General features: G+C 44.8%; 1 protein-coding gene across 1 annotated transcript in view; it reads left to right on the forward strand.

The window, feature by feature from the left end:
• ABHD2 (abhydrolase domain containing 2, acylglycerol lipase) overlaps positions 1 to 15,828 on the forward strand; it is a 110,020-nt gene that overhangs the window by 46,642 nt on the left and 47,550 nt on the right. Inside the window, exon 3 of the mRNA XM_067696458.1 lies at positions 15,427 to 15,602. Within this exon, the coding sequence (XP_067552559.1) occupies positions 15,427 to 15,602 (176 nt within the window). The remainder of the gene's footprint in view (positions 1 to 15,426; positions 15,603 to 15,828) is intronic.

Genomic DNA, 15,828 nt, shown 5'->3' on the forward strand with positions numbered 1-15,828 from the left:
GTTCTGTGTGCTGTGCATCACCATGCGCCCTGTCTGGTCGGCAGAGGCAGTTTTTTCAAATCCATGATTTAGCGATAAGAAAGGTAAGGCGGGGGAACAGTTTAGCATCTTGAGTGCCAGACTCCAGGAGCTGTGATGTAGTCCCCTAGTTAGGTAACTAATATTTGACTGGGTCTTTGCAGGACTAGTTCTTTAATGTATGGTATTTTTTGGTGGAACCCTGGAGCCTCGTAATAAACTACGAGCCCACTTAGAGCATAGTGTCCAAACCAGGTTGAGATATACATGAGGAGAGAGGACTGTGCTTCCTCCCTTCTGTATACAGAGGACTGTGACCAGAGCTAGATGTGCAGGAAGATTGGGACTTCCCTGGTGGCCCAGTGGTTAAGACTGCACGCTTCCACTGCAAGGGGCGCGGGTTCGATCCCTGGTCAGGGAACTAAGATCCCGCATGCTGCATGGTGCAGCCAAAAAACAAACAAACAAAAAAAAATATGCAGGAAGTTAATGGGATCAGAGACCTTTAACATGTGAATGCAGTTCTGAGGGGTTTTAACTGGTTTTCTTTGAACTTTAAAATTGAGTTTATTTTTCCTCAGAGCAAAAAAATGTGTGGTTTCTTTTTAAGTGGTTTTATTGTCACTCATGCGCTTGTTCTTGCTAACATTTGCATTTCATGGCTTTCACAAGGTACACAATGGGTCGTAGATGGGCCAGTGTCCTGTATTTATTTAGAAACCAGTCTCAGGAACAGAAGCTGATTTCTCTCATTTCCTTAGGCCACTTTTGGTCATTTCAGGCAGAAACAACCCGCTCTGCACTGGAATTTTCCTGTGCATCATCCTGCAGTTCAGGAATAGAGCATCTAACAACAGTAGTTTTGAAAATGTAATGTGTGACAGCTGTGAAGAACTGTTTACCCCCGCCCCGTGGGGAAAATGCTGTGTTCAAAGCGTATTTCTTTCTTTCTTTTTTTTTTTTTTTGATGTGGACCATTTTTAAAGTCTTTATTGGATTTGTTACAGTATTGCTTCTGTTTTATGTTTTGGTATTTTGGCTGCGAGGCATGTGGGATCTTAGCTCCCTAACCAGGGATCGAACCCGTACCCTCTGCATTGGAAGGCGAGTCCTTAACCACTGGACCGCCGGGGAAGTCCCCCAAATCATATTTCTGATGAGCCTATTAATGGGTGTTGGGGAAGCTGAATATGCCACTTGACATTTTGAGATAAAAGGCCCAAGGTGTTTGTTTCCAAAGCTAAAATGATGAAGTCCTTTCCCAGCCTCAGCCTTGCCTCCCCAGCAGGACTGGTGTCATGTGATGCAGGGTCTCCTCCACCTCTGGCCTCCTGCAAAGAGGGGGCTTCCAGGGGCCTGTGTCCTAGTGGAGAAGGGTGAGGCCCAGTGTTGTAGGCACACAAAAGACCATCTGGCTTCAGGCCAGCCAGGCTGGACAGGGGAAGAGAGGCCACGAAGGGAACCAAAGGGATCTGTGGTAGGAGCAGCAAGAGTCCTGGGTTCAAGGTCTATGAAGGGGAGGCTCTGGCAGTTCAGGATCCAGGATAAGTATCTACAAACTGTTCCCCTAAGTCTAAAGAGTTCTGCCCCTTCCCTGCTCCCTCACCTCCTCTGTGGGGACACAGGCTTGTCCACACACACACACACACACACACACACACACACACGGAGGCGGAAGTCAATTTTCTGACTTCCGGAGCTGCCCCAAAGCTCTGTTCCCAGTATTCCCCCCACCCCAACCCCCTGCCCCACTGATCCTTGTCCTGATTAATTTATTCTCACTCATTAAAGTAGGTAAAAATGCTTCCCCAAACCAAACATCTCTTGCCTTTCCAGAAGTACCTCTAGCCTCTTTATCATCACTCTTCTGGGTCTCATTATCTTTGGGGAGCTATTCAGTATGAGTTAACATTCTGGCCCCATCTTGAAATAATCAATGTGAATATCCAAATTAATTACCCTCCAGATGGATCTCCTACAGAAAAAAACTTCACTAATCTAAAGAAGATGGTTACAGTTGTGAAAAACATGTAAAATCAAAGAAATGTTTTTTTGTTTAATGTACGTGAAGAACACCAAAGACAAGTTCCAACAAATTCAGTTATCAATTTGGAAAAACATGATTTAATATAACATTCTGCCAGTTGATCAGACAGAAAAGAGCAGGCACAAAAATGTTTAATTGTTGTTCTAACTTGTAGTTGAGGGAGTTGATGGGTCTCGAGTGTGGCGTGGTAAGAAAAGCTCTGGACAGACATCAGAGATCTGTCCTCTAATCCTGACTTTGTGATATCAAGCAAGTCAAGACTCTACTTTTCTCATCTGTAAAGTTGGGGGGCGATATCGTCGCTCAGAGGTATTGTGAAGATTGAGAGACGTGACCAGCCCAGTCCTTGACTCAGAGGTTGGTTGCTCAGAAACTTGCCCTCTCTGAGAACCTTAGACTTCCATCTTAGTCAGCTCAGGCTGCTATAACAAAATACAGTAGACTGGGATGCTTAAACAACAGATACTTATTTTTCAAAGTTCCAGAGGCTGGAAAGTCTAAGATCAAGGTGCTAGCAGGTTTGTTTCCGGGTGAGGGCCCTCTTCCTGGCTTTGCAGATGGCCACCTTCTCACTGTGTCCTTGCATGGTGGAGAGAGAGAGAGAGAAAGAGAGAGCTCTGGTCTCTCATCGTCCTCTTATAAGGGCACCAGTCCCATCACGGGGGCTCCACCCTCATGACTTCTTCTAAGCCTGATTATGTCCCAAAAATCCCACCTTGAAATATCATCACATGCGGGGTGGCGGGTAGGGCTTCAATATGTGGGGGGGACACAAACATTCAGTCCTTAACACTCCCCATCATGTACTGAGTTAAACTCGTGCTTCTCAGCCTCGTGATTGTCTCCCCATTACCATCCTCCCATCCTGCCTTTCTGCCCCCATTGCCCACTCCTTCTCACTGTGACAGTAGTTGTCTGTGTTTCCCTCATGCGCTTCCACCCCCAGGTTGTGAACCCTACAAGGTCAGGCACTGTGTCTTGCTAATCTCTGAATTTTATTGACTCAACATGTAAGAGCCAAAAGAAAACATAGGCAGAGGCCAGCTCAGTTCCGATAATGTCTCTGGTTTGGTCCCAGCTGCCAGCCACGTGTTCCTAGAGGCATTCCTCATCCGTGTGCTCACTCTCCAAACAAATCTCTTGGTCTGAGTAAATCTCTTCTCAGTGGACAAATATTTTTCCTGAAATGGAAAATTTGTTTTTCTTTACCTGAGGCTGTGCTTTGAGTAGAGTGGAGGGCCTGCTGGGAAGGGGAAGCTGAGGAAACATCCTGAGCCCTTGTCTCCTAAAGAGTCCCAGCACCTGCTCTGACCCCTGGCCGGCATCTTGGCTCAAACCCAGGGAAAGACATTATCAGCCTCTTGAAAGTGAGGTTCTCAGGAGAGAAATGGGAGCAGCTGTGAGGCAGCGCTCTGTGGGGCCGACGCAAAGGGAGCTTTTCCCTTGGGAGGGCTTCCCAGGATGACATGACCCCTCTGCTTTCTGCCCATCACTGAAGTGTCCCTTGGGCTTGGGCTTTGCTGAAGGAGAGGGAAGCCGAGGGCAGACCCGTGTCTGTGGAGCAAACCTCTGTGTTGGGAACAAAGTCAGGGCCATGGCCTGGTTGGGCTTCCAGTCAAGTGCTGAGTTCCCAGATGCTGACAGTCGAAAGTCACCAACCCTTGAGAAGGTGGCCGCTCATTTTGCCGGATGACCTATTAAACCTCAAGAGTGAGTCCTAGGTGAATCCCGGAGGTAGCTGTGGATGTCTGGGGGAATCCTGCAGACAGATGGCTCTGCACTGGGTGTTCCTTCTTCTGCCCAGTGCCTGGAATTTAGGCTGGGGATAAATTAAATTACTACTTCTTTTTTTTTTTTTTTTTTTTTTTTGCGGTATGCAGGCCTCTCACTGCTGTGGCCTCTCCCGTTGCAGAACGCAGGCTCTGGACGCGCAGGCTCAGCGGCCATGGCTCAAGGGCCCAGCCGCTCTGCGGCATGTGGGATCCTCCTGGACCGGGGCACGAACCCGTGTCCCCTGCATCGGCAGGCGGACTCTCAACCACTGCGCCACCAGGGAAGCCCACTACTTTTTTTAACATTACAATATTTAATTATTATCCTGATATTCTTTCTAGTCTTCAGTGGAGTTGTATCATATGTGACTTAACTTGTATAGATCCAAGTCTTTACACCAAGAAAGACACACACAGACACACACACACACTTCCTTTGTGCTGGCCCCTCAACCGGCCTCTCCACTCAGACAAGTGCAGGCCCCATGGTGTGTGAGCTGGGAGCCTCACATCCCCGCTGGTAGTGCCAGGGCCTGTGTGCCGCTCCTGCAAGAGGGAGCATCGTGCTGCATCCTCTCATTTAAAGATTTGAGTTTGTTTTTTTTTTAATTTATTTATTTTACTTTATTTTTGGCTGCGTTGGGTCTTCATTGCTGTGCGCGGGCTTTCTCTAGTTGCGGCGAGCAGGGGCCACTCTTCGTTGCGGTGCGCAAGCTTCTCATTGCGGTGGCTTCTCTTGTTGCGGAGCACGAGCTCTGGGTGCACGGGCTTCAGTAGTTGCAGCACACAGGCTTAGTAGTTGTGGCACGCAGGCCCTAGAGCACATGGGCTTCAGTAGTTGTGGCACATGGGCTCAGTAGTTGTGGCTCTCGGGCTCTAGAGCGCAGGCTCAGTAGTTGTGGTGCACAGGCTTAGTTGCCCTGTGGCATGTGGGATCTTCCTGGACCAGGGATTGAACCCTTGTCCCCAGTATTGGCAGGCGGATTCTTAACCACTGTGCCACCAGGGAAGTCAAAGATTTGGGGGTTTTATATTTCACAACACAGCCCTAACCTCAGGCCACCAGTGCCATCTGTGTTAATGCAGTCCCAGCCATCTGCCCGGCACTGGACAAGAGCTACCTGGGCTCCGCTTACAGACAGTGTGTTCCTTCCTTCCTGTAGGGTATTCTGGGGGGTGATTTGACTATAGTTGATGGCTTGACCTTTTAAGGATCCTCGAGGATCCTTGAGGATCAGGCTACGGGTGAAACGTGACACCACTACACTAACAGAATGACCCTGAGGAGGAGAGAGCAAGGTTAAAACAGGAGAAGGGGTCACTCCCGAATGACCCCTTTGTCGTGACTGTTGGGCTTGCTGGAGGCCCAGGTCGTGGTCTGAGTGTTTGTCCTTTCTCCTGTGTGTTGCCAGCTTCCAACTCAACAAGCAGATTTGTATCAGGAGTGACCTCCCGGGGCTCCCCGTGTTGCTGAGAAGCCCCTGGTCGGCCATAGCCTTAAAAACAGACAACTCTGGAATACACGTATGCTAATTTTATGTATTTTTAAAGCTAGAGGCTGGTCGTTGACTATTTAAGATACCTTAAGCCTCATTTACACTGGTTCTAGATAACTAATATTTTTAAAGGATGACTAATAGAGTCATAGGAGTCTCCGGAATGAAAGCATCTATTTTCCTCATCACGCCTATTTTATCATCCAAACAAGCACTGGACGCAGTGGTCAAGGCCTCAGTTGAAGTCCTAACTCTGCCCTTGATTAGCAGAGTGACAAGTGGCCATGGCCAAGCCTTTCACTCTCTGGACCGCAGGGTCCCCATGGTTGACAACAGCTGCCCATTTCACAAACTTGTTATCAAAGGCAAATGAAAGCAGCAAGGTCCTGCTGTATAGCATAGGGAACTGTCTTCAATATCCTATAATAAGCCATAATGGAAACAAATCTGAAACAGAGTATGTATATATGTATATAACTGAATCGCTTTGCTGTACACCAGAAACTAACACAACATTGTAAATCAACTATACTTTAATTTAAAAATTTAGTTAATTTAAAAAGTAAAAATAAATGTTTTAAAAAGCAAATGAAATCCTATACAGAAAGGACTTTGAAAAATTGTGAAGTGCTATAAGTAAATAAAATGTTTTGTGTTCAAAGAAGGAGGTAAATAAATAATGGTGATGGAGCCATGACTAGTACCTCAGATGCTCCTGACTTCCTTTGGTAAAGGGCTTGGGGAACATCCTTAATGTGCCCAAAGTCATGAAGGGAGAGGCCCTAGGTTTCAGTCCAGGTGATATTCCTTTGCTCTAGTAAGGTTCCAGCGACCTTTGTCTTCAATGTATCTCAACTCATTCTTGCAGATAATTAGAGCATGGTAACCCTTCCCTCCTGTTTCCTTTTTCTCTGTGAAATCATGAACCCTATTACTTCCTTGTGAAGGAGAAGCAAGACTTCTCAGATGACTCCCACGGATCTCCACAGCCCCTGAGTGGACCCTGCATTTGGGATCTTCTCTTCCACATGGTTCCTTTTCAGTTCATATCATCTCCTTTGTTGGTCCCGAGTCATTTGTCGGGATTGGGCTGGGAAGGAGGACCTCTAGTTGAATTCTAACCACCTGCACTCCCATTGGGAGAAGGCTCAGGAGAGGTTGAATCCAAGGACATTTTAAATACAAGTATCTTCATTAGAGTTGTGCTAACATTAAAGAGTTTTAGACTATTTTCAGGAGCAAATCCTACTGAGCCAATTTGACTCCGTGTTGATTTTTTTAATATAATACAGTTAAATTTTATCTTCATCACGTTTATTTTCCATTTAACTTTTGCTACAAAGCTTGGAATCAGTTTTTGTTCGTATTGTATGTTACTGACCGTAGAAAGTTCTCTTATGGCTCTCCTTTTCATCAAGACCAATTCTCTAGGTTAAACTTTGCAAGTCTAAATGCTTTTATGAAAACTGGATTCTTTTGTCAAAATTTAGGCAATACTGGATTATACCACATGCTGTTTTAACTGTTACCAATTTTATTCTGATTCGATTCTTTCTACCAGTAGTAGCCGTTGTGAAGTGAACAGGAGGCTAATAGTATACATTTTTTAAATTTTATTTATTTACTTTTTAAAATTTATTTATTTATTTATTTATAGCTGCCTTGGGTCTTCGTTGCTGCACGTGGGCTTTCTCTAGTTGAGGCGAGCAGGGGCTACTATTCATTGCGGTGCACGAGCTTCTCATTGCAGTGGCTTCTCTTGTTGCGGAGCTTGGGCTCTAGGCGTGCGTGCTTTGGTAGTTGTGGCACACAGGCTCAGTAGTGGTGGATGGGTTTAGCTGCTCCTCAGCATGTGGGATCTTCCCGGACCAGGGCTCGAACCCGTGTCCCCTGCATTGACAGGTGGATTCTTAACCACTGTGCCACCAGGGAAGTCCAGTATACATTTATTTATCAACTGGTTCATCTTTTAAATTGTGATCAGTATCACAGACAGAGATAGAAGTAGAGATAGAGTGGAAGAAAATAGCCTAGAGTCAAAATGGTAGGGCTGTTCAATGTCATTAATTATTAGGGAAATGCAAATCAAACCACAAGAGATGCTGCTTCATACCCACTAGGATGGCAGTAATAATTTTTCTAATGGAAAATAACAGGTGTTGGCAAGGATGTGGAGAAATTGGAACCCTTGTACGTTGTTGGTGGGAATGTAAAATGTTTCAGCTGCTATGAAAAACTGTTTGGAGGTTCCTCAAAAAGTTCAGCATGGAATTACCAGATGACCCAGAAATACTACTCCTTGGTATATACCCAAAAGAATTAGAAACAGGTATTCAATCAAAAACTGGTACACAAGCATTCATATCAGCACTCTTCATAATAGCCACAAGGTGGAAGCAATCCAAGTGTCCATCAACAAATGAATGAGTAAACAAAATGTGGTATATCCATGAAATGAAATAAAAAGGAATGAAGTACTGACACAGACTACAACATGAATTAACCTCGAAAACGTAATGTAGGTGAAAAATCACAAGACAAAAAGTCACACGTTGTATGATTCCATTTACATGAAATATCCCGAATATGTAAATTCATAGAGACAGAAAGCAGATGAATGGTTGCCCAGGGCTGGGGGAAGGGGAGAATGGGGAGTGATTGCTTAACGCATATAGGGTTTCCTTGTGGAGTGATGAAATATTCTGAAAGTAGGTAAAGGTGATGATTGCACAATGTTGTTAATGTACTAAATGCCACTGAATTGTATACTTTAAGATGGTTAATTCCATGTTATGTGAATTTTAACTCAAAAAGATAGTGGGGGCAAAATGATGGGCTGCGTAAAATGTACTATTTTACTCTAAGACCAGTAAAGATCATTGGCCAGGAGTCATAAAAACTCTACTTTGCTAGATGTCTCCTTTAAAGAAAATAACACAAACTCTTTTTTTTTTTTTTATGAAATTAGCTTTTAGAAAGATGGCTGTGTGAGAAAAAAAAAAAAACAATGCTTGAGCAAGTAGATTGCCTGTTTTCTGATCTATGTTGTATTATAGGTGAAGCTTTTCTGGAGAGGCTCTAAAATATCAATAGATACATTTTAGAACGATGTGAAATACTAAGAGTTGGGACCCGGTTTCAGGGAACAGTGACAGAAAGAAAGAGGAGACTTTGGAAGAACTAGAGGGAATACTGTGATTTGATGGGGGCTGTGGAGTGTCAGGGGCACTGAAAAAGCTTTTTGAACCAAAGACATGTCCAGCTAAAAACCTTGTAGGGGACATTTGTCACTTTTCTGCTGCCCAGCATCCATTCTTCCTCTCCAGGGGCACACAAATTTCCTTTTGGGGAAGTTCCTCTCTCCCATTGCATGTAGGTAGTAAATCAAGGTTGCCCTGCCCACCCACTCTGAAATTCCCTGCTTCTAGACACCTCACTCCTGGGATATTGACTCTTTCCAGGTGGGTGGGGGGCAGTGATGTTGCTGACTGTGTAAAGAGCACATCGCTAGAGCAGCCCCCTGGTTTCCTTCCTGGATCCTGTGCTCTTCAAGCCTGGTTCTCCAGACTCTTGTCCATTTGGTGAGCACCCCAGCATCCCTGTAATATAAGAGGAGTTAAGTTAGTTGGAGTTGGGTTTTGTTGCTTTAACCAAAGCAGCCTGTTTGATACAAATTTAAAATGCCAAGGAGTAGCGGCTGATGGGCATTTGGTTCACTGGGAAGGACTTGCTGGGAGTCGGTGGGGGGCTCAACCTCAGACAACATATCCTAAACACCTACTGTGTGCCAGGCCTTGGGCCGATTTGGTAGAGAGGTACTGGAGAGGATCAAAGGGAATAACGGCTAAGTCTGGGTCCCATAGCTATAAAGTGGTTTGATCTACAACCAAGGGACCCAAGTCCCATAAGGAAGAATTGGTCACCCACAGATTTAGGGCAAAGATGAGCATTAGTCGGCTTTTTTTTCAACTGTCTTATAAACAGCCCAGCAACCATCTGTCCTTGCTCGTGTGAACTCCATGTGCCCAAAGGCAGCATGTGTGTGTGTGTGTGTGTGTGTGTGCGCGCGCGCGTGCGCGCGCATGTCTGGAGGGATGTGGGAGGGAGGGAGGTCCAGATTTTCCCTTGTGGTCTTTCCCTTTGGGCAATTCCGTTAGCATAGCCAGATGTTGATTATAAGTAGGTTCAGAAGATAAAGACATGCTGGCCTCTAGATTTTGTTGTGATCTTCTAGCTTCTTTCTTAGTAACAGGATTCATTAACCACTGACCACAGCATGACATTGGACAAAATACCATCTAGATAAGTAAAGAAGTAGAAGACATCACTTCTGCTTTCTGGGAGTCAGGAATAAAACATGCCCAGATGCTAACTCTAAGAATAGCTTTTTAAAATGTAGAAATGCATGCAAATTAGTGTAGTAAAAAATGAGTATTGAAACGTGAAGCAAGACATAAAGTTTTACTATAGGACATAAATACCTGAATAATGGAGAGATACACCATGTTTGGTTTTGGTTTTGGTTTTTGTTTTTTGCGGTACGTGGGCCTCTCACTGCTGTGGCCTCTCCCGTTGCGGAGCACGGGCTCTGGACGCGCAGGCTCAGCGGCCATGGTTCATGGGCCCAGACGCTCTGCGGCATGTGGGATCCTCCCAGACCGGGGCACGAACCTGTGTCCCCTGCATCGGCAGGCAGACTCTCAACCACTGCGCCACCAGGGAAACCCCCATGTTTGTTTTTTTATCTTTTGGCCGTGCTGCGTGGCATGTGGGATTTTAGTTCCCCAACCAGGGATCGACCCCTACATTGGAAGTGTGGAGTCTTAACCACTGGACCACGAGGGAAGCCCCTCACACCATGTTTTTGAGTGGGACAAGTCGAAACTGTAAAGATGTCAGTTCTTCCCAAAGTAGTATATGTTTGGTGTGTTTCCAATTTAAATCTCCAAAATTTTTCATAGAACAAGCTAATCCTATAGTTCATCTGGAAACTAAAATGTCAAAAGTCTGCCAAGAAAATTTTGAAAAAGTAGAGTGAAGTAGGCCTGCACCATCAACTTTCAAAATATTCCATAAAGCTGTATTAATTAAAGTGGTGCCATATTGGCATAAGAATAGACAAAGAAATCGATGAACCAGAATAGAAAATGCAGAAACAAATCCAGATATTTAATTGAGAACTTGGTATATATTTAAAATGACCGTTGAAATCAGTAGGGAAAGGATGGGCCATTTATGGAGTAAGGACAATTAGCTAACTAGTTGAATTAGATTAAAAATGAATTAGATCTTTACTTCGCATCATTTTAAAAAATAAGTGACTTCAGGGTAATACATTTTTAAAAACTATAATAATATAGTTTTTATAATAGAAGGAATATTGCTGAATATATTTATAATTGGGTATTGGAATAGCCCCTTTTAAAGCAAAATGCAAAACACAAAGGTTTTAACAGAAAAAATTAATAAATTTAACCACAAAATATAAAAAGCTATATAAGATGAAAAATAAAATTAAAATATACAATAGACTGGAGAAAACCCTTGCAAAATATAATATATAATGACTTAATGTAGGAGTGATAAAAATAAAAAAGGAAAAAGAAAACTATAATAGAAAAATAGACAAAGGATATGAACAGACAATTCACAGAAAAGAAGTACAAATTGCTAATAAACACATGAATCAAGGAAATGCAAATTCAAGTAAGAAACTTTTTTTCTGCCATAGATTGGATCAACCTTAAGAAACACAAATTGAAATATAATACCCATTTTTTGCCTATCAAAGTAGCCAAAACACCAATTTTTTTTTTTTTTTTTTTTGCGGTACGCAGGCCTCTGACTGTTGTGGCCTCTCCTGTTGCTGAGCACAGGCACCAGACGCGCAGGCTCAGGGGCCATGGCTCATGGGCCCAGCCGCTCCGCGGCATGTGGGATCCTCCTGGACCGGGGCACGAACCCGTGTCCCCTGCATCGGCAGTTGGACTGTCAACCACTGCGCCACCAGGGAAGCCCTAAAACACCAATTATTGATGAGGGTGAGGAAGACAGGTACTTTCATACACAATTGGTAGGAATGTAAATTGGTCCCTCTCTTTTGGGAGGCAGTTCGGTGGTACTATGAAATTTTAAATGCACACAGTTCTTGGTTTTATTTCTCATTCTCTAGCCCCCCTCCGTTTTTCCCTCATCACTGGGTAGTCAAGGCCTGGCTTCTTTATAGCATAGCACCAGACTTCCAAGGAGGTATTATACAAGCAGAAGCTGCCAGGCTTCTGAAGGGCCAGGCCCAGATCTGCACAGCAGGCCTCCCACCACGTCCAGCAGACCGGACAAGTCACAGGCCAGCCTAGATCCATAGGGGTGGGGTAGGGGAGGTAAGAATCTAGCTCCTGACGGGAAGAATGGCTTGTGGGGGCAGGAATAGGTGGAATTATTTGGCGGCTCTATTTTCAGACAAACTACCCCATAGGTAGTTAGAGTAAAACATATTCCTCCATGTACCACTTCAGCAACATCTCTTAAATGTTTCCAGGGACTTCCCTGGTGGCGCAGTGGTTAAGAATCTGCCTGCCAATGCAGGGGATGCAGGTTCGAGCCCTGGTCCGGGAAGATCCCACATGCCACGGAGCAACTAAGCCCGTGCGCCACAACTACTAAACCTGCGCTCTAGAGCCCGTGAGCCACAACTACTGAGCCCACATACTACAGCTACTGAAGCCTGCACGCCTAGAGCCCGTGCTCCGCAACAAGAGAAGCCACCACAGTGAGAAGCCTGCGCACCGCAACGAAGAGCAGCCCACACTCACCGCAACCAGAGAAAGCCTGCACACAGCAACGAAGACCCAAGGCAGCCCAAAATAAATAAATTTTAAAAATTAAATATTTCCATATTTATATAAATTTCAAAATATTCTGTTGTTTTGGTCCAGATTTCTTCCCTGAACTGAACCACGTGAGTGGGCACCTATTCTGGTTTTTACTTTCTTTTTTTTTTTTTTTTTTTTTTTGCGGTACACGGGCCTCTCACTGCTGCGGCCTCTCCCGTTGCGGAGCACAGGCTCCGGACGCACAGGCTCAGCGGCCATGGCTCACGGGCCCAGCCGCTTCGCAGCATGTGGGATCTTCCTGGACCAGGGCACGAACCCATGTCCCCTGCATCAGCAGGTGGACTCTCAACCACTGTGCCACCAGGGAAGCCCTGGTTTTTACTTTCTTAATGTTTTTCCTATGATCTGTGGATCAGTTATGAAGACAAACAAAAACACAATAAAGCTCCACCACAGTAAATGCTATGCAAAAACTCAATCTTGTAAGCCCTGGTGTTGGGTTACTGTGATGTTAATTAAAAAGTGTTTTATCAGTAGGTGGTATTGTCATAAAATTATAGACAGTGAAACTTCCACTGTGTACAACTGACCTTACACTGAACTGAGAAAGTCCCAGGCAGTCACCTGTCCACACACCATGCACGCACGCATGCACACACACAGGAACAGCTTGAGAATTTCATCCCAGCCCAGTCTGAGAATGGTGCTGAGTAGCCTGGAAGGAGAACAACAGCCAAACACCAATGATGCCACAGCCAAGTTCACATCATCCTGATGCATATGATTTTTTAAGCATATCTTTGTCTTTTCAGATTTACTAAGTGGGTCTGTATTCTGTTCATCCTCGAGTCCTCCCTACGTGCTTCGTGTGTTTCGAGTGCCCTGAGGATAGACACAAAGGAGAATGAGCCCAGGCCCTGCAGGTGGCAGGGAGGAGTGTGCTTGAAAAAGGTGTATTTTAATCAAGCCTCGTGGGTGCTAGGGTGTGCAGGGTGCTTTTCCAGGGGGCACAGAGGCAGGGAGCTTCCCAAAAAACCTGATTGGAAGTGACTCTTGAGTGGACGGTGGTTCAGGTTTTTTGGAACTTAGGCAAAAGAGGTAAGCAGGCACCAAGGTGGCACCTCCTAAGCCGAGCTACTAGGACTCAAGCAATAGAGGGCCGTGGCCAGGTTTGTGTGTTAGTTATCCCTCCACTGGTGGGGGGATGCCAGAGTCGATGGCAGCAAGACTAGAGGCTGAGAGGCCACTTGGGGGGCAATTGCCAAGATTCAGAGGCGGTGACAGGACCTTGAATCTGGAGCATGGCATCAGGATTGATCACCTGTGTCATGATTATACAGGAAATCTGAGTAGCCAAAAGGAAATTTTATGCTTTTGTCATCTTTTCTATGATTATATTATATTCTAAATGAGATCAGAGGATAAGTAGATGAAATTTAACCCATTCTTCTGACATTTTTAACCTCAGCACATTTATGTTTTTAATTTGTATTGTAAACAAAATTTTCTCCGAACTTCTCCTCCAGGAACAATCAGAAGTTTGGTTTCTTGGACCACTCCCCTCCCCGTATGCACAGTTTATTGTCCAACTTAGTAGTCTGAAACCCTTTATAAATTCAGTTATCTAAATCTTGTATAGTATTCAGCTGTCCTATTGACATTATTTTATAAGCTTGCTTTTTGTTACTGTCATAATCCACTTATCTCTTAAAAATGCCTTTGCCTGCTTTCTAAAGGCCGTGGTCTCTGCACTGAGATTTGCACCTGTGGTTGATGCTGGCAAGTGGTTTCATGTCCATAGGTCTTAAAAATACTCTTCCTTGGGCTTCCCTGGTGGCGCAGTGGTTGAGAGTCCGCCTGCCGACGCAGGGGACGTGGGTTCATGCCCCGGTCCGGGAAGATCCCACATGCCGCGGAGCGGCTGGGCCCATGAGCCATGGCCGCTGGGCCTGCGCGTCCGGAGCCTGAGCTCCTCAACGGGAGAGGCCACAACAGTGAGAGGCCCGCGTACCGCAAAAAAAAAAAAAAAACTCTTCCTTCTCCTCCCTGCCCCCAGAGAGGAAGCTTATCTGGGAACTGGCTTGCTTAAGGTGATGACTTCCCTTCTCTTAAATTTGTGTAGATTTAATGAATCGCCAAAAACAGAGAGTAAATCTGGTTTAATTTAAGAAGAGGGTCTGGGATCATCTGGTCTGATGGAAATGATAGGCACAAATCGGCAAGCAGGTTAAGGTAAATTCTTAATAAAATGTTCACCACTGTGATACACTACAGAGGTGAAGGATTGATGTCATTACCATTTTATATTATGTCTCTAGTTTAATACAGAACACAAATCCTGCTCACGCATCAAGCTTGGGCTCAAAGCTGAAGAAGAGAAACCAATAGCAGTTTCAGTAAATGGGATCATCTTGCCCTGTGGTTGTGAACTATAATCATTTCTTAATTGTAACTTGGAACACCTTGTTTTCCCAGTGATTAACTAGTTTGTGATTTTTGCACTTCCTACCAAGGACCAGAGTCACTGTGTTTTCACGAAGGACAGTTGTTAGGGTGGTATCATGCCTTGCTTATGCTAACAAGACTTTATCCTTCATTAATCCAACAAATATTTACATTGCTCTGCCCTTCTAGCACATTCTCCAGAGCATACAATGTGCCCCCCAGCACACACACACACACACACACACACATGGACAAGGCACTTAACAGACTCTTAGGAGGCTTTGCAGCCCTTCCCAGTTTAACAAGGTAGCAGGTTTGGTTCATGGGGTAACCCCCGCAGCTGTGGCCTGCCTTATTGGGGGAAGGCAAAGAAGTGAACATTTAGTTTGCATAGGTGCCGTGCTAGCTATTTTATATACAGTAGCTCATTTGATAATGAGGCTAACCCTGTCAAGTAGCATGTGTTCAAAATGTATTAGTTGCTTTCTTTCTATTCTACATTATGGAAATAACCCGTGTTGAATTAATTTATTATGGCAATAACCCGTGTTGAATTAATTAACACCTTAAATTTGAAATCCTGTCTATATAAGCATGCCCTGGTTGATTTCTAAAGCTAATCTGATGCGTTGAGTGGGAAAAGGAGATAAATCATGGCATGGGTATAAGGTTTAAAAAATCTCATATTTGTGCTTAGTGAACAGAATTTGTCAGGAAAAAAAAAAAAGAGGTTGAAAAGCTCTTGCTCCAAAGTTTTTTTAGAGCATTATTCAAGGAGTGTGGGAAAATTGACCTCTCCTCTCCTTCTTTCTTAGATATATTCCACCTTTGATCTGGGGGAAAAGTGGACACATCCAAACAGCCTTGTATGGGAAGATGGGAAGGGTGAGGTCACCACACCCGTATGGGCACCGGAAGTTCATCACCATGTCTGACGGAGCCACTTCGACCTTTGACCTCTTCGAGCCCTTGGCTGAGCACTGTGTGGGAGGTAAGCAAGTTTAGGTCATATGATTGGGCCATCACTCAGGGAAGGGGAACTAGTCCGTGAGGGAGCCTCAATATAAATGCTCGAGCCATTGATACTTACCATCGCATTCAGGGTCCTGTAGGAAGTCTGCTGAGGTGCATCACTTAGGAGCAACTGGCAAGGACTGGCTCCAGCGTGTGCTTGCCGGGCGTCCTGTAGGGCTCTTCAGAAAGCATTGTTGAACACA

This window comes from Pseudorca crassidens, chromosome 1, assembly GCF_039906515.1.
Source record: "Pseudorca crassidens isolate mPseCra1 chromosome 1, mPseCra1.hap1, whole genome shotgun sequence".
NCBI lineage: Eukaryota > Metazoa > Chordata > Mammalia > Artiodactyla > Delphinidae > Pseudorca > Pseudorca crassidens.